At 40.8% G+C, this 22,598-nt stretch overlaps 2 protein-coding genes and 1 long non-coding RNA gene across 3 annotated transcripts; 1 reads left to right on the top strand and 2 right to left on the bottom strand.

Annotated features, from left to right (window-relative positions):
- Positions 1–778: 778 nt before the first annotated feature.
- Positions 779–9,421, bottom strand: RSAD2 (radical S-adenosyl methionine domain containing 2). The gene is made up of 6 exons (XM_015623394.3): positions 8,853–9,421; positions 8,043–8,204; positions 7,385–7,614; positions 6,406–6,555; positions 4,693–4,725; positions 779–4,136 (listed from the first exon to the last, which is right to left on the bottom strand). Exons 1-6 carry the CDS (start codon positions 9,187–9,189, stop codon positions 3,972–3,974), a joined length of 1,077 nt encoding a protein of 358 aa, XP_015478880.1. The 5' UTR covers positions 9,190–9,421; the 3' UTR covers positions 779–3,971.
- Positions 9,422–10,613: 1,192 nt separating this feature from the next.
- LOC117244090 lies at positions 10,614–15,011 on the bottom strand. The gene is made up of 3 exons (XR_004496518.1): positions 14,824–15,011; positions 14,035–14,102; positions 10,614–10,872 (listed from the first exon to the last, which is right to left on the bottom strand). It is a non-coding gene; the product is annotated as an uncharacterized LOC117244090 (long non-coding RNA).
- A 105-nt stretch (positions 15,012–15,116) lies between these two features.
- On the top strand, positions 15,117–22,349 carry CMPK2 (cytidine/uridine monophosphate kinase 2). The gene is made up of 5 exons (XM_015623381.2): positions 15,117–15,363; positions 15,687–15,801; positions 16,636–16,837; positions 17,964–18,197; positions 21,124–22,349. Exons 1-5 carry the CDS (start codon positions 15,268–15,270, stop codon positions 21,242–21,244), a joined length of 768 nt encoding a protein of 255 aa, XP_015478867.1. The 5' UTR covers positions 15,117–15,267; the 3' UTR covers positions 21,245–22,349.
- Positions 22,350–22,598: the final 249 nt, after the last annotated feature.

Below are 22,598 nucleotides of genomic sequence, written 5' to 3'. Positions count from 1 at the left end.
CCCCGGGGAGTGACACAGCCCTGCAGCCGTCCCGGGGCCACACACACAGCCCTGCAGCCGCCCCAGAGCCACACACACAGCCCTGCAGCCGTCCCGGGGAGTGACACAGCCCCGCAGCCGTCCCGGGGCCACACACACAGCCCTGTAGCCACCCCGGGGCCACACACACAGCGCGGCAGGCACGGGACACACGGCGTCTCACTGCGGCTCTGGGCACCCTCGCACCACCGCAGTGTGCGGGGGGAATGGCAAAGGGGGGTAAAAAGCGAAGCATCCTCTCACACTCAGCCAAATACTGTGAAAAGCTCAATGGGAGGTTGTCTAGTAGGAGAGTTTACACCGAGCCTGAAGATGGAAGATGAGCTTGAGAAGCTGCTTGTGTTCAGTCTTCTAAATAGACTGCTTTTTCTCTCTTATTTACCATAACAGAAGATAATCTTATTTTTGTCCTCGGATATTTATGGATAGCTGTGCCTTTCGTGTCGGCTGTCATCTGAACAGCACAAGGTATTTGAACTGTCTTCTCCCGGCACAGGCCAGTCCACTCAGGCTTGTAACAAGTGCCTTTCATCACGAGGAGAATCACCACCATTGTTCTCCATTTCGGCCTAGATGCTGCCCTTGGCACCGTGCAAGCAGCCCCCCCGCTAAATACAGACTAAACGTATCCAGAACTACACATCTCTTGTGAATGCAGCCACACATTCTGCTAGTATGGCTTATATTACAGGAAAAAAAAAAGCCAAAAAACAAAACAAAACAAAAAAGTACAGACGAATTTAGGAAAATAGAAACATTTATTGAAAGGTGCAACATACTCAAGAAATACTTAGCATTAATTATATTACACTATGACTCCAAAATTCATTATTTGTAACATTCAAATATATCAGCATCCTTCATGCTGAAAAAGAGGGCATCCTAAAGTGCATCTTAAGTGACAATTTTATTCATTACCCAAGGTATAGTCACAATTTTATCAGAAGTTATCTTCCCAAACACTCATTCTCTAATTTTTTTTCCAAATAGAAACAATTGTAAAATGTTAGTAGAATGCAGTGTCAGTTCCTTCCCAGTCCAGCATCTTTAGCAAGCACTGAGCTGCAATACTATGATATGATACACAAAGATACAATTAAGCATATCTGTGCTTATAAAACTTAAATCTAATCCTAACTTTTCAGGATCACAGCATACCTGTGATCACTAAACCTGGGAGTAATCCTATTGAAATCAGTTTATTTTTCTAGTGCCACACTGAAGGGTAGCCTCTACCATATAATGAAAACCTAAAGGCCATTTTTGGTCCAATATGAACTGTGCTTATAATTTTTTATTTTTTTTAAGTTAACTAGTTAACTAGTTTTAAGCAACTGTACTCAATTTTTTTCTGTTTTACACAATGATAAATTTTGCACATAAAAATGCCAATAGCTCTTCATTAACTTAAATGACTCTCAAACTGTGAATGTGAGATTGTCCATTTCCAATGTATACAACTAATTTTTCCATTGAAAAAGAGTATCACACAGAGCAGAAACTTTTTACAAATTATGTATGTTAACATTATGTTAATTATGTATGTATAACAAGGTGATATGAAATCCCTAACATTTTAAGAAAGTAAGAACATAGAACCTCCTTACAAAAGCCATCCTAAATGTCTGTGCATTATTTACTGGATTTTGACATTTTCAGCTCCTTGTTTCTCTTGCAGCTTCCTCTGTAGGCACAGAGGAAGCAAAAGAATAGCCATTTACAGGGTAAAATGCAAAGCAAAGAATGGCAGGATTTCTGGATCTGAACGGGAGTTTGTGTACCTCATATCTGTGTGCTGTGCTACAGCTGGCATTTTCTGCAGAAGCTGCAGGGTGGTAGATTTTTTGGTACATTGATGCACTATATCTTTCCCCATGCTGGGACTGAGCCAGCAGCAAAGAAAAATGCTTCTTTTCTATCAGTGTGGTGTAGGTACTGAGGAAGAGACTAGATTTAATATTTGAGCAGGGGAAGTCAAACCCCAGTTACATAAATTTGCATTGCCCATAGAGCCAAGGAGAAGTCCAGCCAAGGTCAGTGAAATAGCTGCCAAAAGACAGTGGGGTTACTGTGTGGGGGCCACATTTTAAATGTCACTTAGTGTTAATACAAGAAAAAAAATACTGAAATGTCAGTGTCTAGGAAATGTTGTGATTGCAAAATGCAAAATACAGAGGGACAAAAGAGCACAACTGAGTATATTTACAGTTAGGATAGCAAAGATAGAAACCGAGGGAATTAAAAATGGAAACATTCTCACATTGTATTCAGAGGAGCGCTTTCCTTTACACAGAAGTAACAGCTCCAACTTAAGCATTTTCCCCCTTCAACTTGGAAGATGCATTAGGTGAATACAAAACATTTATTTCAAAAACTTCTTAAAAAAATCAACTAGCATTTTCAAAAAAATGAAAGAAGGTGTCATTTTCTCTGTGTGGTACATTTAGTGCATGCTGGCTCCCAGCAGCTGCAAATATTTAAATGTGTGAGACAGTCCAGACATTGAGTTCAGTGGACAGGATGAATGAGTAGTGCCATCTCACTTCTGCTCTGTGCAATGCCTATCCCCATGCCCTTCAGACAGGGGGAGGATGGGATTAGCTAAATTTGAAATAAATTTGAAAACCTGGAATTATAAGCCATAACAATTGCCAGAAAACCGAAAATGAGGGCAGCACATTAGATTATTTTTCAGGTTTTGGGGATTTTTATTTTTTTTTCTATTTTATATTGATGCTCTTAAAATCAAAGGTAGCTCTCACAAAACCAAATTTGTTCCATTTAATGTCTGCAGGTTTGTAACCAGCAAGCTAATTAGTTACTGACACAAGCAACATTTAAAACAAGGTTGCTTCATATATGAACTTTGTTGTTTGTAGTGCCATGGCTTAGCAAAATAAAAAGCTACTGTGCAACAGAAGATACATGTTAGGTTGTTCTACATAGTAATAATTAGTATGAGAAGGAATCTTCATCAAACTGAATGCCCACAATTCAAAAATAGTTTAAAACAGTAAATCAATATTTGCAGCTGAAAGGAAATGGATATAGTAATAAAGTGAAAACAATGTTTCACTGTAAATATTTGTTAGAACTAAGGACATTGCCAGTGTGCAAAATGATGTTGTTTATCATTAGCTAAAATGTATCTCTAGGTTTTAGGATGAACAAATACAATATTTTTTCATGATTAAAAATACGTTTTCACAGAAAATTACATCTCCCAACATTTTTGCAAATATGTGTGTATGCAGAGGAGAGGGAGAAGATGCTGTTACAATTCAGTCTTAAAGAATAAAAATTGCCGATTTTTTCACCTTGATTTCTTTTTAAATATATTATTATTTTATTTAATGATTCCTAGATTCTGACCTTCTATTACTCCTGAAAAAAGCAGAGTGGTTCCAGAGGCCTGCCAGCTGGCCCTCCAGTGATCTACCCAGGAACTGCAATCCATCTTTTCCTGAGAATCAGCAGAATGCATTCCCTACTAAGAATTTTGACTTCTCCATCATTACAGCTGTTTAGGAAGAATTAGAGATTAGGGTGTTTTTTGGTTTGTTATCTGGCATGCACACTCATGTAGTATTTTATAAAAATAATTTTCCTTAAAGTTCTTGGTGCCATAGACTAGAAAGTTTATTTCAGAGATCTGTTCATGTGAAAGCTCTGAAAGTATTTGGTCATGCTCAAGAAAATAATAGACAATGTAACCTGCACTTAAAAAAAACACGTAACATATTCATATGTTCACATGTCAAAAACACATATTCATATTTATATTCATATGTTCATAACACATAGAGTTATACTGAACACCAGTCTGTGTAAAATACCAAGTGTAATTAAAAGCTTTGGATACAAGTATACACTCACCTATAAATATAACACCTAATTTTACAGGATGCACTGCCCTAACTCAGTATATTGAGTCACCAGTCCAGTTTCATATCAGCTTTACTCCATACATACTTTCCTCCTCTTTTTAGGAACATCTTCTCATCAAATCCACTGAATTTTATGGCTGCTTCTACACCAACGTCCAGGATTGATTTGGAAGGTTCTTTCCGTCCATTTCTACAGTTTAGAAAACGCATCTGGAATGTAAGATAGATAAGATTATAAGAAAGCCAATTTGCAAAAACTTAATTTTTCTACAGACTTAAGCAAGTTGCACTGCAATTCCACAAAAGCCTATGTAAGTGCATGAAGAGGCTCACTCTAGTCCTTAGAAGGCTCAGAAACTCATGGTTAGACACGTGACATATCTTAGCAGGAACAAAGCAAGATCATAATTGAAGATTGAACGTTGGCTCTTCAGCCATGGTCTCTAAGTGGGCACTCTGAAGCTTAACTTTCAGGACAAGTTCTGTATTTTTATATTAAAGAAAAAAACGAAGCAAGGATGTCCTGCAAAACTAGACATCTACACTTTAAGACTTGTGCTGAAAGGATTATGCATGCAAGCTGATGGCAACTTCTCCTTAGGTCATACTATATAATAGTTCACAATATGTCTGCTGGGAATCACATCTGTTCCTTGTACTACATGGTAAAATTATTTTATGGAATGCAAAGTAAATTTAACTGCTTATCACTGTTGTATACATACATATATTAGCATACAAATACTATGTATCAAAAAACACTTACATATTCATCCAGAATGAGGTATGAATCCCTCATCTGTAATAGATCAAAAGAAAAAACTAAATTAATGTACAAATCAAAATTCCATTCTACTAAAAAATAAGGGACAAAAACAACTATTCATTCAAAGTCTAATACAAATCTTTGAAACAGTTGCTGTATCACCAGTATTTCAGTGATCTTGGATGAAATTTATAGAAATAAATGACAGAACTACTAAAATAACTTTATGTATTAATAAACCAGTCATTCCTGGAATATGACCATTCCAATGTCTAATTGAAATGTGAGTCCCCATCTGAAAAAAAGTATTTTAAATAATATCAAAGCTTTCTATTGACTTCTACACCAGAAGAACTTAGAGTTTTGCATGCTGGAATGATTATGCCATTTTCCAAACCAATGACATGGATATTTAAACTGGGCTGTTTAATTATTACCCCACCAAACAAAGGTGTTCTCCCAGCTCAAAGGTAAAAAAAAACCTCAGGTCTGCACAGAGAAATATGCCAACAGCTGAAATAAGACAGGTTTGCTTAGCCAAATGGGCATGCCCTAAACTCTCCTTAAAATTCTCTGTGTATTCTCTGGGTAATTCTCTGGTAAGCTGGAGCTTGCTGCTGTGTAGAACAGGTGTCTGCCTTTCACAAAGGTTTAACAGAAATCAGAAACAGCCTTCTGCAACCAAACCTACCATGGGAAGCCAAAAAAATAAATGTAGAAACAGTTCTGGGTTCTCCTCTTAACCCTTTGTCTGATGAGTGCTCCCTCCCACCAAATGCCTTAAATGCTAACTGCACAGCCCCACTTTTATGTCTTACATAGGAAAGACAACCCAGTCGGCTCACTTGGCCTCTACATACATTAAGAAGTGAACTGTAAATGGAGTCTTTATCTGTGGAGAGGAAAAGGAGCACAAGATAGGAGATTTAAGGCATTCCTGAACTTGGTTCAATCTGCTGTTTCTTCACTTAGTTCAGAAACTTCCCTATTGGTGAGCCTTCTAACTCTCCCCATTCCATGCTTAGGGTCTGTAGGCATTTACAAAACGGCCTGAGCTCCACCCTTAGGCAGCAAAGTCCTTTAGTGTGGTTAATGTAAGCTGGATGGCAGCTGATCAAGTTAATTGGTATGCTCTGCAGTAGCACAAGGAATCTTCTCCCAAATAAAGAGCCTGAGCTTGCAATCCAAAGGAGTTCAGACAGAAAATGTTAAAAATGTAACTTTATTGTGAGAGGAATTGCCCAGAAATAGTATTAGTTGGCCAATATAAGGCTGCTTGGGATGCTGTCTTATTCATGTAGGTTGATAATACTGGCATAATGTGACATCACAGTCAATCTCTATTAGAAAACTATACTTAGACTATAAAGTGTGTTCACATTAACTTTGAACCTTTTCAGGATCTTGTGTCCAAGTCAGCAAGAGTACTCCCACTGGAGTCCACAGGACTGGGAACAATGAGTTTTAACTCTTCTGCTAATATGAAAAATTTATTGCTTTGTTGTCAATGAAAAGCCTTAAAGAAAAGCCTTAAAGTAAATTAAAATCTTGGCTTCCACCATAACAAAACCAGTTGCTGATAAAGTTGTACTGCACCTCTTCTAAGCCACTATTAATAGGGAAAATATTAATCACCATGAAAGTTTCTTGTTTCTTTCAAATATTCTAGCATTATTTAAAAATAAAGTTACAAAGAGACAGTTTAATTTTTACCTTCTGATTAGATTCAGGTACCAAACAGGAGACATCTTTGTGGCGATCCAGGAATCGATCAAAGTCTTCATCACTGATAACAAATTTTTCTGCTTCCCTTAGAGCATCCTCACCACTGTTCTCTCCTTCAATAAGCAGGCACTGGAATACCTGAACAAAGGAAGCACCTGGTTAACACTTTATGTTCTCACTCGCCTTGAAGAATAAGAGACTTCAGTCTCAGTAGCAATGTCTTTAATTTTTCTGACAATGGAGCCAAAATGACACATCTTGTGATAACTGTATACTCCACAAAGGGCAGGGTGCAGATTTAGTTTTTGTAAATTAATATTAGCATTCTAAATGTTATAAACTATGATTTTCCTTACTATCTGAGATTTTACTTACAGATTTTTTGGCAGTTTGTTGTTGTTTTTTTTTTTAATAATTCTATGTGTATAACAATATCCATGAGGCAAATTATGAGAAATAATTCCTATATTCTGGCACATTATCTCTACCCATTTTCAAATTTATTTCTAGTAAAAAGATCATGATATGTATACACTAACCTCTAATACTCTATAAGAGAAAATTAATATACACTTATATCTTGCTAACAATAATGATTTCAATATATCAGTGTTCAGTAATTTTTCCTAATTTTCTCTATACCATAACATATTTTCACATGTTAAAGTGTTTTAAAAATTAACTTTCTGTGTTAATTTTAATATACTAAAACAACCTAGATCTATACACACTGAAATAATAATTTTCTGTACATAACACAATGAAAAAAAAAGATTCTTGACCTACTGGACTCCATTTAAGTGCAAAATGATATAGAACCTATCTCAGCAGCATGCAACATTGACAAGAAGGCTCCTAACACTGGAGCTGGAGATAAGACTCAGGTCAATAGAGGTTCAGACAACTCCAGGACTTTATTTTTACTTTTCTTTGATCAAGAAACATGTGGTATATACTACTTTCTTACCTTCCAGCGCACAGGGTTGAGTGCCTTGATCTGCTCATTCATATCTTCCTCAACATTAAATCTGTTGATGACTGAATTTATTTTAAAAGCAACAGCATACTCTCGGCACCACTGTCTCAGTTTATGCAGATTTTCCACATGGTTCTTCTTCCCTTGACGACGGCCAATTAAAATGTTGACATCCTCATCAAAACTATCACATGAAATTGCCAGAATATCTAAATATTCACCTAAAAACAAGTTTTAAAAATTAATATCCAGTCCATCAACTAAAAGCTGCTCACTCTCACTTCCTTGTCATCTGTCACAAAATGTCATGTAAATGCAGTTCTGTGGAGTCATCTGATCAGCCACAAAAGCCACATCAACAGCAGCATCAAAACACATAGCTTGTGTGTGTTTGTCCCCAGCATTATGGAGACAGGTGGAACTATTGCTTTATTACACCATTATACCAAAGAGCTTTTTTTGTATAATGCCTATGTTCACAACAGATAATCAACACTGTTTCACTGATATTTATATTTGGTTTGCATTTTATAAGAGAACCACTATGAAACCATCTCCCACTCGCCCCCAAGCCCACCCATGGGTGAGGCTGCCCCATGTTGGCTCCCCAGCCCTGCCAGTGCAGCTGTGCCCAGTGGTCCCTCCTTACCGTACTTCTCGAACCACAGCTTTCTGATCAGACTGCCATTGCTAACGATGCTGACACTTGGGAGCTTCAACTCCTGCTTGCAAAACTGGACCAGTTTCCCCACAAATTCGCCTCTGTCCTGAAGAAATGGTTCTCCTCCTGAGAAATTGATTTTCTCCATTCCTAGTGAAGGACCAAAGAAGGATGCTATGAACCTCTGCTGCCCACTGCCTGCTCCTCCTGCTCAATGCTATCAGTGTCCCATGGCAGTGGGACAAGGGACATTCCCGGGTGTCACAGTGAAGGTGGCTGTGATAAACCTTTAATCTCCTGATTTCAGGGCAGAGGGTGGCAGAAAAATAAATAGGAGTTGGAACAATGTTTGGCACAAGGAAAATAAAACCTTAATAAGGAATAAAAGAAAATAGGTACAATGCCCCAAAGCCAAACAACAGTAACCAGGGAGAGCTCCGTGGGGGTGACCAACCACAGACAAGAACAAAGGAAGGCACAATGATATATAACCTTAGGGAACGAACATTCTAGTAGCCTGACCATATAGGGAACAACGTTACCCAGTCCATAACTGACACGTAACTTATTTAACACAATAACAGAGGGGTATCTTAGGAAAAAGTTTCAACTCAAACGAAACTTTCCCACGGCTTCATATAGATAGGTGATTCTTCAGAGGCAATAGTCTGCTGGCTCGTGGTCCCCAGCTAGGCTGAACTCTATACTTTCATACCCAGGATAGCTTTTTCGACGGCGCTTAGTCTAGCGGGGTCCCCCTTCCCCGGTTCCCTCCGGCCCTACCTCCGCTGGACTCACCTGCTTCCTTGAGCATCGCTAGCCCCCGCTTGGCCTCCTCCAGGGGCAGCACGAAGGAGGTCTTGGCCGTGTGGAAGCAGAAGCCGCACTTGTAGTTGCACTGCCGGGTGAAGTGGTAATTGACGCTGGTGGGCGTCGGGGGCGCGTCGTCCCATTCCTGCTCCCGCTGCGACCGGGGGGCCGAGTCCCGCCAGCCGGGCAGGGACAGGGACAGGGACAGCGGCAGGGACAGGGACAGGGGAGCCAGGCTCCAGCACAGCGCTCCCAGGCGCCCTCGCAGCGCCGCCAGCACCGCCCGCCCGACGGACAGCAACCGGGCCAGCAGGGCCAGTTGCATGGCTCGGCTCGGCTCGGCTCGGCTCGGCTCGGCTCGGCTCGGCTCGGCTCGGCTCGGCTCGGCTCGGCTCAGCTCGGCTCGGCTCGGCTCGGACCCTGCGGGATGCGCTGCGGTTTTGGACCCGCCTGGGCACGGTTCGACTGGACTTGGTTCGGCTGGGGTCGGTTCTGCTGGTGTGGTTCAGTTCAATCCGGCTCGGCTCGGCTCGGCTCGCAGGCTGCAGAGAGGTGTCCGGTGCTCCGAACTTAAATGCGCCGTGACCGCCTCCCGTCCCCTCCCCGCCCGTCCCTCCCCGCCGTGCCGGACCTCGAGGAACCGCTCGGTTTCGTTTTCCCTTCTCCCAGAAGCGAAACTTGGCACCGAGTGGCGGCAGCGGGGTTTTCCTGCTCCCTCCCGCCCCATCGTGACCCCAGTGTCCCCATGCCCCAGAGCCGCCTCTCGGCCACGGCCACCGCAGAACCCGCCGGCTGCCCGGGGCTGGGAGGGGATTTGAGCACCTCTGCGTTTGAGCAGGTCTAGCACCTAGGACCCCTTCTAGTGTGTGAGGTCTCACGGACTTTGGGTCTTGTGAAACTCGTGAAGCAGAGGGAAAACTGATTTTTTATAACTGCACTGCACCTTTGTCATGCATTCAAGAGTTCCTCTAAGTTTACACAGTTTTGCACAGAAGAGCAACTGAAGTAAGGGAACCTGATGACTTCAGATACATGAAAAGAAAATAATTGCAGGTTCTTCAATTCTTGGTCTCCAATAATGCACCTCAAGCAAAGCTACTGCAGCAAGTTGAGCACATGGTTAGCCTTAACAGCAGGAACAGTTGGCAGCCTGAGGTGAGACTTTGGTGGCTGCCCACTCATGGTAACACCAGGAGAGAACAGGACCAAGCTGCCAGTTTCCATATTCCTCAATTCCTTGGTGGTACAACAGGTATTGCTGGAGAAGGAGCCCCTCCATCATAACATCAGTTGCCATCTTCAGCATTCCACTGTGTCCAGACACACCAACAGGTTTGTCAGGAATTTTCAGCCTCACTGTGTCTTCAGTCAGGCTGTCCTCACTCTTGCGAGGGCCATTTTATGTTGTCACTGCTTCCAAGGTTCGGAATCATACTCAAATATTAACACCTTCCAACTGCATGCTGTCAATGGCCTAAAACGGAGCTTCCCTCACTTCCATTGACCACTGAGCATTGGCTACTGCTGATGTAGCCAAGCACTCTTGCCCTTATGTTCTCTTCTTTTTATTTCTCTTTTTTTTTTCCCTTCCAGAAAAGGGGTAGAACTATCTTCACCCTGTGCAATTTTCATGGGAAACAGAACTTGCTTGCAAAGAAGTATTAATTAGTCACTGGCTATCATCAAATTCCTGTCATCCTTCCTTCAGTTTCACCTTAGAGGTGATCTACTGGCTGAAGAATGTCTGGATCAGCAAAAAATAGAGGAGTTTTTATTGTGTGAAGTTTTTATTGTTGTCTCTATCAGCTGTTCCTCGCTGGAGCAGGTTCATACCAGTAGGGCAGGATAGGAGACTTCCTGCTGTGTCCGGCTCCAGTAATGCAGCATGGTACGAAACATCTCACTTCTGACGCTTTCCAAATGGTCTCAGAGGCTGTCAGCAGAGATTATTCCAGCAGGAGTTAACCATATGCCCTTCCAGTTCCTTAAGGTTTATGTAAGACACAAGCTTAAGGATAAAAGCAAAGTATTCTAATAAATAAAGAGTCTGTCGATCACAAACTTGAAAATATAATTTGAAAGGGAGTGGACAAGACAATGCAAATTTAAACTGAAATCTGATATTGGAGCTGCTAATTGGTAGCTTCAATATTTCAATTAATTTGGAGGATTCTGACATGCCCTGTTATCTCCTCACTCCATACATCCCTTCTGTTGCATGGTAGGAGCCCTATTCCATTTCTTATCTTCTCTTTTTCCCTAAATGTTAATCAACGTAAAACCAGAACAGGCCCCAATTCAAATTCCTTTCTTTTCTCTTTCATATCCATTGTTCACGTCAAGTTAAGCCAATGCAGGTGTAGGGACTACAGCCTTTCTCTCTTCTTTGGGATGGAAGGCTTGTTACTAGCCCTGAGCTTGTTGCCTAGTACCTCAGCTGGTTAGAAAAATTAGGTTCAAAATACTTAATTTCCAAAGTCAGTAAAGAATCCTTGATGATTATCAATTTCTCTCAACACAAGATTTACATCTGATACCTAAACATTCCAAAAACATGTCAGAAAAACACTTCTCAATGAATCAGAAAACTAAAACATTAGCATTTTTGGACTATTTTACTTTCAAATCACAGACGCCTGTTTCAAGGAACAAAACATGAAGAAACTTTGCACCCAAAGCTTCCTGTTCTTTGTAATTCTATCAGTGCTTTCTTAGAAAATGGCAATTATAGTTCTTTTTACTTTTTTGCCTGAAGGAAGTATGATGTCACTATCTGCATTAGTGTAAAGCCTCACAAAGTAAACCCAGCCCAGGATGTGCCCCCTCCGCATGTACAAGTCTTAGCAGCATCAAGAAAAACATTCATGTTTTACATCCCAGACTGTCTTAGCACACAGGCTCTGTGGTGAGGCCTTCAAGAAAACACAAATGTGCATTTTTATACACATGCTTTGAATCTACATGAAATATTGCAAGAAAGAACTGTAATAAAATTTTCTGTCCTGATTCTTTCTGGAAGAATCTCAGAAAAGCAAGCATAAATGTTCTTTGAAAATTGTAAGAGGTATGACTCCTTCCTCTAATTTTCTACAGAAGCCATCTTACAGTGACACAGACTCCCAGTAATAATGTTTCTGTTCTCCAAATTTGTATCTAAAAGCCTTTCAAAGATTAATATAATTTTTCAAAAATTATTGAATAATGTTAATAATGGTGCACTAGATAATAAATAAGTACACAACTAGCAAGGAAGAATCCAAATGGATAAACATAGATAATGCTCTTGTGCCTAGTTGCTAGTTAAAACAACTAAATAACATTTATCTAATTTTTGTAATTTTATAGTTTAAATAAGTATATTGCTTTCTCCAGAGTAGATATTTGGCAGTTCCAGTTAATCAGTATCTTGCTAGGCAAACCAAACTTCTGATACAAACCAGTAACATAAAAAAGTTTAAAGCAGAAGTCATATCACATCACCAGGAAGGACCAGAAAGGGTCCACAGACAATCATGCAAATCATGCAAATCATGCAAATCATGGAAATCATGCAATGGCAGAGGCAATTTTAGCATTTGATAAATGTATTACTTCTTGTTCTAGTCTCAGCTGAAAATTCTCTCTTTCTCATTCCATCTGCAGCACTGTAAATGCAAATCTGTCAAGGACCCTGTACTTAGAGCGAATCAGCTCTCCTTGGGATACAGTAATTGGAGGGGAAATTACCAAGCAAAAAGCTTAAACCCACATGCAGTTAAGTTATGAAAGACCTATGAAACACACAATATAAATATAGATATAGATACAGATTAAGCACATTTGAAAGAAGTCCACCATGGGCCCTTAATAGTGTATATGTGATTTCCCATATAGGAAGTATTTGAAAATATGGATTCTATGATCTAGGAAAAGATCACAGAATTGTAGAATGATAGAATACCACGTTGAGAGGGACCTCAAGGATCATCAGATCCTTTCTTGACAAACCTATGTTGAGAGAAGAATCTGTGTCCTTTCTGTAGCCTTCCCCAAACATCCAGCAGTGGCCACTGTCATGGGCAGAAGAGGAATCTCTCTTGGCCTGACACTATACTGACTTCTGTGTTCTTATGGTCTTATCCATGAATCTTTTTCTTTACTGGAGGGCCCTTTACTGATATTCTTTAAAGTGTATTCTGCATCAAAAGAGCAGTTTTATTTGCATGTATTCTATATATCTATACATTTTATGGGCCTTTGACTTAAGTGTTTCTCTGCCTATGCATCAGCTGTTTACTGGACTGTACACTTAGATATATTTTTAAGTTACAGGCTAATCAATTCCTGGTTTTTTTTTTTTGTTCTTTTTACACTTTGTGTGGATCAAAATTTTTTATATTTATATGGCCTCTTGTTGTGTCTGTATCTCATCCCTATGTAACACAGTGGACACTCAAAGATGCGAAAATGCTCCTGAACAGTGTTTTGTACATAATTAGCACATTTGTTCTTCAACATTGCTTCATATTATTCAGAGGACAAAATTATAAAGGTCCTTGTAAAGAGGCTGAAAAATGCTTAACATAGGTTAATTTCAAAACTGAGTCATACTGTCTCCACTGATTATAAATACAACCAAAGGGCAAAAAAGACAATTGTCTTTTCCTATATTTTCCTATATTTTTACTTGCAATCTGCAAGAGGGTACTTTTAAGTAATTTGGCAGAACAGGCATAATTGGCCTGTTATGAGTGATCTCATAAGCACATTATAAATGAAGTAATCATCACCAGCTTGGCTCAGGAATGGTTGCAATGAAGTTATATCAAGGCAGTGAGACAGGAAAAGGGAAAAAAGAAAGTGAAAGTAAGTGCTTTCTATTTGTTCAGCAGAGAAAGGCAACAGTAGCATTGGAGAAGAAAATAAAACAAAACAAAAAACCAACAACAAAAGACAAACAAAAAAGAACAAAACAAATAAACAACAACAAAAAACCTCACAAAAAACAAGAGAAACAAGCTGAGAGCTCAGTGAGGGAAATGGCCAGCTTTACAAATGCTTCTGAAATGAAACTTGGCTGCAAGTCAATTGGACCTCAAGCAAACAAATGAACAGAAAAGTGCAGATAGGTTTCAGTATAGATAAAGGTGAGGCAGTGCAGATACAAAAGAGTCATTGAAATCTTGTGTACCTGATGCTGAGCTCAGCAGTGGCACTTGTGCTTGGGTCACTGTTGCTTCTCCTCTGAAATCAATGGATCTGTGGGAGGCAGCAGAGAAAAAAAAGTCGACATAAAGCTTAGTATCACCCAGAAACAAGGTAGATTTCATTACTCTGCTGGTCTCTGAAACTTTTGTAAGTGTGACCAAACCCTGACTAGTGGTCCAGTTCAGGTATCCACATCTTGGCAGGACCTCACAGTTAAAGAAGTTATCCTTGTTTCTAAACAATCAAGGGGATGAAGCAATTGCCTTACCAAGGAATGGAGGCCGTAATTTCTGACATGAAAAAGGTGGAAGGGGAAATCTGAGTAGGTAATAAATAAACTGAATTTTGAATTATTATTCACCAAAATCAGTAATATTATTAGAAAGGACACTTTTTTTTGTAGCTAGGGCGTGAGTTTAAAACTCATAAAATTTTTATGCAGCAATAGCATTTCTGGAATTGGAGACCACAGGGGTTTGTGGAGGTAGATTGTATCACAGAGTCAAAAAGAGGTTTAGTCAACATCATGAGCAAGGGTCCACAACAGGTGCTGAAAGAGGCAGACGAGGATGTACTGTATAACATTCCTAATTTGGTGACTGTGAAGGCTGGAGGACCACAAGGACTAGAAGGGACCATGGATAAGCCAGGCATATGTACAGCATGTCATTTTGCCATGGAAAATATTGCCTGAGAAGAGCTCCTATTCAATGCATATTATTATAATCTTAAAACTATCTATTGACTTCCTGTATAAAAAAACATGTTTTACCATGTGTCTTCTGGTATCCATACCAGATGCCACAGCCATGTGTTTGAGTGATGTGGAATGGTGCCGGAGTTCTCAGGTATGAAACAGCGCACAGGGCCGCTCCCCGCGGGACCGAGCCCCTCCAGCCCGGTGCCACCGGCGCGGGGCGGGGAGGGCAGAAGGGCGTTCCGAGGAGCTGTTCCTTGCTCGGGGCCGGTCCCCGCAGACCGGCGCTTTCCCGGCCGGCCGGGCTAGTTTCGTTTCCCGCTGGCTCCTCCTCCGCCGGCGCCACTTCGCTCTGCATCTAGCCCGGCTTTCTGCTCCCGGCTCCCGGCTTTCTGCTCCCGGCTCCCGGCTCCCGGCTCCGGGCTCTCTGCTCCCGGCTCCCGGCTCCGGCTCCGGGCTCTCTGCTCCCGGCTCCCAGCTCCGGGCTCTCTGCTCCCAGCTCCGGCTCCGGGCCCGGCGATGCTGCGGCACTGCGCCCCGGGGTCACCGCGCTCCCGGCCCGTGGTCCGAGCCCTGCCGCCCTCCGGCAGCGCCCTCCGGCAGCGGCTGCGCCAGGTGAGCGCCGCGGGAGCAGAGCCCACGGCTGGCTCCTCAGCACCGTGCGGCGGGGACGAGGGGCTAACGAAGGGAGGGCAGATTCTGACCAGATGTAAGGAGGAAGATTTTTACGATGAGGGTGGTGACACACCGGCGTAAGCTGCCCAGAGAGGCGATGGATGTCCCATCTCTTGAAGCATTCCAGGTCAGGCTGGACAGGGCTCTAAGAGACCTGATCTAGTTTAGGATGGTCCAGTGCACTGAATTGGGGTCAGACTGGATGGTCTTTAAAGGTCCCTTCCGACCCAACACATTCTGTGATACCATGTCTCTCCTTGCAGTGTGCAGAACGGATCCCAGAGGCTGAAGCAGTACTCGACCTGCTGGAGAAATGTCCAGGGCACCAAAAAAAAGGAGGTTTTCCCGTCATAGTTTTTGAGGGTCTGGATGCCACGGGTAAGAGCAACGTGTGGTTGAAGAACCACAAACGAGAAATTGTTGAAAGGAGCATCTGCTATGTTTTATATTAGGCATAAGACTTTAAAATAATATAAAAAAAATCTCAGAAACCTGTGACAGATAAGAAATTAATAATTACAAAAGCCAGTCTGTCTTCTCTTGTAAAAGATTAGTGTATGCTAATTTACATTCAGTGGTTTAATTCCTTACCTATGCAAATGAAAGAATACAGAGTAGAGTAGTGAAAATTAAATTTATTTTGCAGATGATGAAACACACTTTTACTGGAGAGTTTTCAAATAAGTGAACTAAAATAATGGTAGTCTGGAAAATTGCCAGCAGTTTGTCTAAGAGAGAAATATTACTTGCCTCTGACTAGCTTTGTTTTCTAACTTGTCATTTAAAGAGAACTGAAAATCCTCATAAAAAGAAGGAATTGGATGACCAGCATGGCAACATTCACATGAATTGCAACCTAGAAAAATATTATGAATGAATATATAGAGAAATTAAAAACTAATATATAGGGAAATTGCCATGAATATGTAGAGGAATTGCCTTGCACCTAATGCATTTAAAGGAGTGAAGACTTGAAAGCTGGCTAAAGGAAGGGCTGGAAGGCCCAGAGAGCAGGAAGGGGAGTAATAATTCCTGCAACCAGACTCAGAATCATTTTCCACTGGAAACCTTATGACAAGATGCTCAGGTTACTTATTCAGATGTCAGAGCCTGTGCTCCTCATGAACAGACAGGAGTGTTTTTCAGTTTTTAATACTCAGGTGTGTCTGGTAAACAATATAATGAATGTTTCCTTCTGTAAATGAAATGTAGGCAAAACCACAGTGACCCAGGCTGTTAAGGACACCCTGAATGGAGTTCTGCTGCGGTCCCCACCAGCTTGCATCAGCCAGTGGAGGACTGTATTTGATGATGAGCCAACACCCATTAAAAGAGCATTTTATGCTGCGGGCAACTACATTCTGGCTTCAGAGATAGCCAAAGCATCCACTCAGGCACCTGTGATCATAGACAGGTTTGTGTATTTAAGAAGCCTTCTTATACAGTGCTCTCATACAGTTGTTCAGTGTTACAAGCAGTCAGTGATTGTGTTTCTTCAGAGGTTTTGTTTTGGGGTTTTTTGTAGTTTGTTTAGGGTTTTTTTGGAAGCACTCTGCAGAAAGATAAATATTATATCTTCTAAAGATAACACTTATGATAACAGTAAAATGGGGACCTTCAATCAGTGTAATACTCATAACTAGATTTAGGACACAGGAAAATTGTCACATATTCAGTTAGGAATAGTGGAGGCACAGATTGTGCATCCTGAGCTAAACCAGTGTTTTGTGACAAACCAGAAGAGACTGTGGGCTGCTGGTCATGGCTGTCTCTGAGATGTGTCTGAGATATGGGTGGATTGGAATGACTGAGTTTTAGGTAGACTTACTCTTTGTGAATTTGAAGCCAGAAATATGCTTCCCACTTTTTTGGTTGGTTTGTGTTATTTCTGGTTTTCCCTAACTGTAGACAGTCTACAATATTACTGTTAATAAAAAAGTCTAGATGTACTTTGAACCCTCTGGCTTATTTCAGTAGGTGTAGTGTAACCTCCTGCTACCACACACACACACTCATATGTTGTTTGCATGTGAGTGCTATTTTCAACCACCCCCAAATCCACTGAGATCTAGCAAACACAGTGCCTTGTAGTGGGGAGAATGTTAAATGCAAATGAAATTAGTAACATTAGTAATGGCTGGGTTCATTCACAAGTTTGTGAAGACTGCGTGTTCTCTACCAAACCTATTGCATTAAGTAGGATGGAAACCACAAAAAAGGGGACTCAGAGTAAAGGATTTTGAGCTATATTGTAACTTTTTTGACCTGTCTCAATAGATAAGGATACTTTATTTTGATAGTAGTATCTGAAACAGTGGTTACATAGTTTTAATTAATAGTTCACATTAACTCTGAACAGTGCACTGAGTATTATCATTAATAAAAAATTATGGATAGCACAGAACTGTTATTTGGATTTCCCTTCAAAGCCATGGTGTCACCTATCTCATCATTATTGGCTTGTAATAGTGCCAACTGCCTCCTATATTACTGAAGAATTAATGTTCTCTTTAAAATTTCTCTTTGTATTTTCCTGGCAGATACTGGCACAGCACAGCTGCCTACACAATTGCCACTGAAACAAGTGGCAAAGTCCAGGATCTTCCACCACCTCAAGATGAGGTGTATCAGTGGCCCGAAGATCTGCTTAAACCTGACCTTGTTCTTCTCCTGACTGTTGACCCTGAAGAACGAGTCCGGAGACTTCAGAATCGTGGGCTGGAGAAAACAAAGGAGGAAGCTGAGTTGGAAACTAACAGCTTGTTTCGCCAAAGGTACCCTTTAATGGGGAATAAGAGGCTGGAGGCAACCTTGGCTCCTGTGGGATCAATAACAAATGTGCCTCTCACATTATTGGGACAAGAATTTCCTTTGTCTAAGCTTTTGCTCAGTTTTTGGTTTTTTTGGAAAGAATGCATGGCTTCCAGGGAGGGTAAATTCTGTCACTTCTAAATGAAAGTGTTTGAAAGATGCAGATGTATAATTTAACTGTCCTGTAAAGGACCTTTGAGTTAAAATATTTCTATTCTGCTTTGCTGCTTTTATTTTAACATCTTTCTTAGTGAGGTCATGAAGGAGATGGACTTAAAAGTTCCAGGACTGGGTGGCAAGAAGTTGAAACACACAACTTCCCCAGGAAATTCTGGAATTGAGCTCCAGACTAAGAGAATAAAATTTAAACATCCTCTTGTAGATGTATTTTGTTGTGCAAAGTGTATCAGGTAGCCAGGACATTCAATGGAGACTTTAAAGTGATTAATATACCACTTGTTTGGAGCTCTGTGGTCTAAACTTGAGTATCTAAAGCCTTTTGACATGACATTGCTTCAGGACCCATGGACACTTTCTGGGCTAGGAGCTGGAAGCTAAATGAGATGTTCCAGAGCATCTCAAGCAGTACTGGGTACATTTACTTAAGCAACTGAATGGCACCCTAGGTATCCTGCTTCAGGGTGTGCTGAATTGCTGTCTAGGCTTGCCAAACGTATTGATTAGATCATCTTTGTCTAAGGTGGAAACTCAAATACCCAATGTTCATGTAGATACCTCAGCTGAGACACCTGAATATTGGTTGCCATATCTACAAGCAAGGCTGAAATCTACCTTTAGGCTTTTACATTTCTGGTGATGATAGACCTTAAAAATGGTCACTGGCAACAGCCAAAGTGGCTCTGCAAAGGAGAGATTTTGGAAAATTCAACACTGGTGGTTGGGAAAGAACAACTGATGACATCTGCCTGGACTTCTGCAAAGTGTTTGACAGTGTCCCATGTGACATCCTCATCTTCAGATTGGGGGACATGGATTAGATCGATGGACCATTAAGTGAACAAAGACTTGGCTGGATGGCAGCACACAAGAGTTGTCAGCTTATTGCCCACATGGGAACCAGTGACAAGTGGTGTCCCCTGGGGTGGCTACTGGGGCTGGTATTATCCAGCATTTTTTTGGTGACATGGACAGTGGAAGTGAGTGCACCCTCAGCAGATTTGCTGTGTGGTGCAGTGGACATACTGGAGGGAAGGGATGCCATTCAGAGGAACCTGGACAGGTGTGAGAGGTGGACCTGTGCAAACCTCATGAAATTCAACAAAGGGAAGTACAGTGTCCTACACCCGGGTCATGACAACCCCAAGCACATCTACAGGTTGGATGGAGAAGTGATTGAGAGTGCTCTGCAGAGAAAGACTTGAGGGTGATGGTTGATAAAAAACTCATCATGAGCTGGCAATGTGCACTCACAGCCCAGAATGCCAACTGTGCCCTGGGCTGCATCAAAAGCACCATGGCCAGCAGGTTGAAGGAGGGGATTCTCTTCCTATACACTGCTCTTATGAGATGCCACCTGGAGTGCTGAATTCAGTTTTGGTGTCCCCAACATAAGGACATGGAATTGTTGGAGAAAGCTCAGAGGAGGGTCACAACGTTGATAAGAGAACTGGAGCACCTCCTCTAGGAAGACAGACTGAGAAAGGGGGGCTGTTCAGCCTGGAAAAGAGAAAGTTAAGTGGACACCCCTCCAGGTTCCTCATAGGAACCTTCCAGTATCTGAAGGGGCCTACAGGGAAAGCCAGAGAGGGACTCTTCATCAGGAACTATAGAGGTAGAACAAGGAGTAATGGATACAGATAGAAAGAGGGGAAGTTTAGGCTAGCTATTAGGAAGAAATTTTTAACTATGAGAATGGTGAGATACTGAAACAGGTTGCCCAGAGACAGGTTGCCCCAACTCTGGCAGCATTCAAAGTCAGGTTGGATAAGGCCTTAAACAACCTGATATGGTGGGAGGTGTCCCTGCCCATGGTAAGAGGATTGTGACTAGATGATGTTTAAAGTCCATTCAAGCCCCTTAACATTCTGTGATTCTGTGGTTTCTTACTTTTGACAGAAACTGTGTGGACACAGCTCATATAGTGGGACCTGCAGAGGGATGAGTTAGCTAGGGAACATACTGCCATTTAGGAATCTTTTACATTTTAATTCTGTTACTTGATATTCATGTCAGAAAGCCTTTAGTTATTTCTGCCCCTTAACTATGTCAATCTGAATATGAGAACATCCAGAATCTTCCTTGATTTGTCTTGTGACTTCTGTCCTGAATGGCACTATGGGAACATAGAAAATAATATTCACATCCTCATTCACACCCTCAAAGACTAAATGTGGGAGAGTTCTGCATTATGCTTATAGCCTAAATGAGGAAATTTTCATCCTGAATTTTATCCTGATATCCATCTGGTTAGTTGATCAGAGGAAGGGGTTGAATGATATGTCAACTCTGTAATCCAGTGAGTCAAAGATGAGATCAGTCAATGAATATAACTGCACAATGCAATGCCATATAGTTCAGAGATGCCTTAGCAGAAACTGAAAAAAAATAATTCAGGTGCTAGAAGAAGACTGTCCACTTTACTGCTATACCAGACTGTATCCAGTGATTAGCTGTAAAGAAAGAAATACTTCATGCCATGCCATGTTAATTAGGCTGGAGCTCTGGGAATCAATGTCAAGGAAACTACGTGCTTTGAGATTTACATTGTAATAGTTACTAATGGTTTGTTGCTCTTTGCAGTAGATTTCACTCTTAGCCTCAGATTTTCTATCCTCTGTCTCTGTAGTGAGCACTGTATTCTGAGACTGATGTCCAATTTCATTTCATATCCCTGCTTTTTGAAGTTTAATTTCTCTTGTTTTGTTTTAGAGTTGAAGAGTCATACAGAAGGATGGTGAATCCTGCATGCCAGGAGGTTGATGCCAGCCCCTCCAAGGAAGAGGTTCTCAAGACTGTTCTACAACTAATTAAGAAACACTGTGCTGTTTGAAAGCAACTTTTGTGTAGGAGCACAGATACTTTTTATTGCCCCAGTGGCTTTGGTACTTGAAAATGCACAGTGATTTTTGTCTCACAGAAATACTGAATATGGTTTTATTCTGACCACAGGAATCTGTGCAGGTTATCTGTTTTGTGGTTGCTACTGTACTTCTCTGTATAAGGCAAAATGCTACTCATGTCATTCAGCATTCTTAGTAAAGAAACAAACATACTGCAGTCCTGCATGAAGTACCTCAGAGTGCTCTCTGACACCAGGACATTTTGAGATGCTATCATGTTGCATCTTCATCATCAGGAGAACATGTTCCCCAATCCATTGTGTACCAAAATTTGCTGCACTGCATCAGGAGCATTAGATGCCCAAGGAGAGGCTTATATATCATCAGCACTAAAACAATAAAGTTATCATAACATTTAAGAACAGAAAATCCAGTGCCCAGTGTGGTATTTCTTTGAAATAGAGGATGAACAGCTGTTGCTGTGATGGGCATCCTGGAAAAAAACCTGTTGTAAATGACTGCCAGTAAACACCAAGGGCTGTAAGTAATAAAGTCCAAGTCTGTTTATATATGCAACTGAAATATCAATTATTTTCAGAGGGAAAACAGACGGTGCCAGCAAATGAGAAACAGAAACCTGAGGCAAACCCAAAATTAACAACTTATAAATGATCACTGAAATATTTTTTACAAAACCTTTTCTCTATCCAATTAATATTTGTTAATGAGAACTAGTATTCTTTTGAGAGAATGTAAAATGAAAAACCACAGAGTTTCTGAGCAATGGATATGATTGCACCTTTTCAGTTAATCTTTTCTTTCTTGTGTGGGTGTTTGAACAGGCTGAATGGGAAAGGCTACATCAAGACTTCAGGTCTGCAAAGGCTTATTTTCATGTACATTAGTTTAATTATTGTTACTCTTAAGTGTAAAACTAAATATATGGATAAGCCTTTGTGAGGTCAGAAATAAAGCTGAATTTCCAGATCTGAAAATGTAAATTTGATTTAAACCACTTTTACTTACTTTTCTGTTTTAAGCAAGTGCAATTATCAATGAATCTGTCCTCTAAATAAAAATATACTTAGTACTGTAGTTCCTATATCCAGTCTGTATTTACAAGGTGATAGAAAGAAAAATTTCTAAAAATATATTTTATTCACACTGTTTAATGGTTTTAATGTTTTAATGGTTATTAATATTATTAATATATTGTATCATTTATGCATTCTATAAATTTATAAATTTTAGAAATAGATGCTGTTTTGTTTGGTATATTATTTGTATTTCAGCAGCCTTTGGATTTGCCATACATGCAGACTGAAAATGCATACTTGTAGGTGC

This window comes from Parus major, chromosome 3, assembly GCF_001522545.3.
Source record: "Parus major isolate Abel chromosome 3, Parus_major1.1, whole genome shotgun sequence".
Taxonomy (NCBI): domain Eukaryota; kingdom Metazoa; phylum Chordata; class Aves; order Passeriformes; family Paridae; genus Parus; species Parus major.
Note: the sequence above shows the minus strand (reverse complement) of the source record. Positions and strands in the feature narration are given on the sequence as shown.

Excerpts from the sequence above, each read along its gene's own strand:
- RSAD2 (XM_015623394.3), bottom strand. The coding sequence starts at position 9,189 with ATGCAACTGGCCCTGCTGGCCCGGTTGCTGTCCGTCGGGCGGGCGGTG. Across the intron at positions 7,615-8,042 it reads GCTGTGGTTCGAGAAGTACG|GTGAATATTTAGATATTCTG; the intron begins GTAAGGAGGGAC and ends ACTTGTTTTTAG. Across the intron at positions 4,137-4,692 it reads ACCTCATTCTGGATGAATAT|ATGCGTTTTCTAAACTGTAG; the intron begins GTAAGTGTTTTT and ends CTTACATTCCAG.
- CMPK2 (XM_015623381.2), top strand. The coding sequence starts at position 15,268 with ATGCTGCGGCACTGCGCCCCGGGGTCACCGCGCTCCCGGCCCGTGGTC. Across the intron at positions 15,802-16,635 it reads TGAGGGTCTGGATGCCACGG|GCAAAACCACAGTGACCCAG; the intron begins GTAAGAGCAACG and ends AATGAAATGTAG. Across the intron at positions 16,838-17,963 it reads GCACCTGTGATCATAGACAG|ATACTGGCACAGCACAGCTG; the intron begins GTTTGTGTATTT and ends TTTTCCTGGCAG.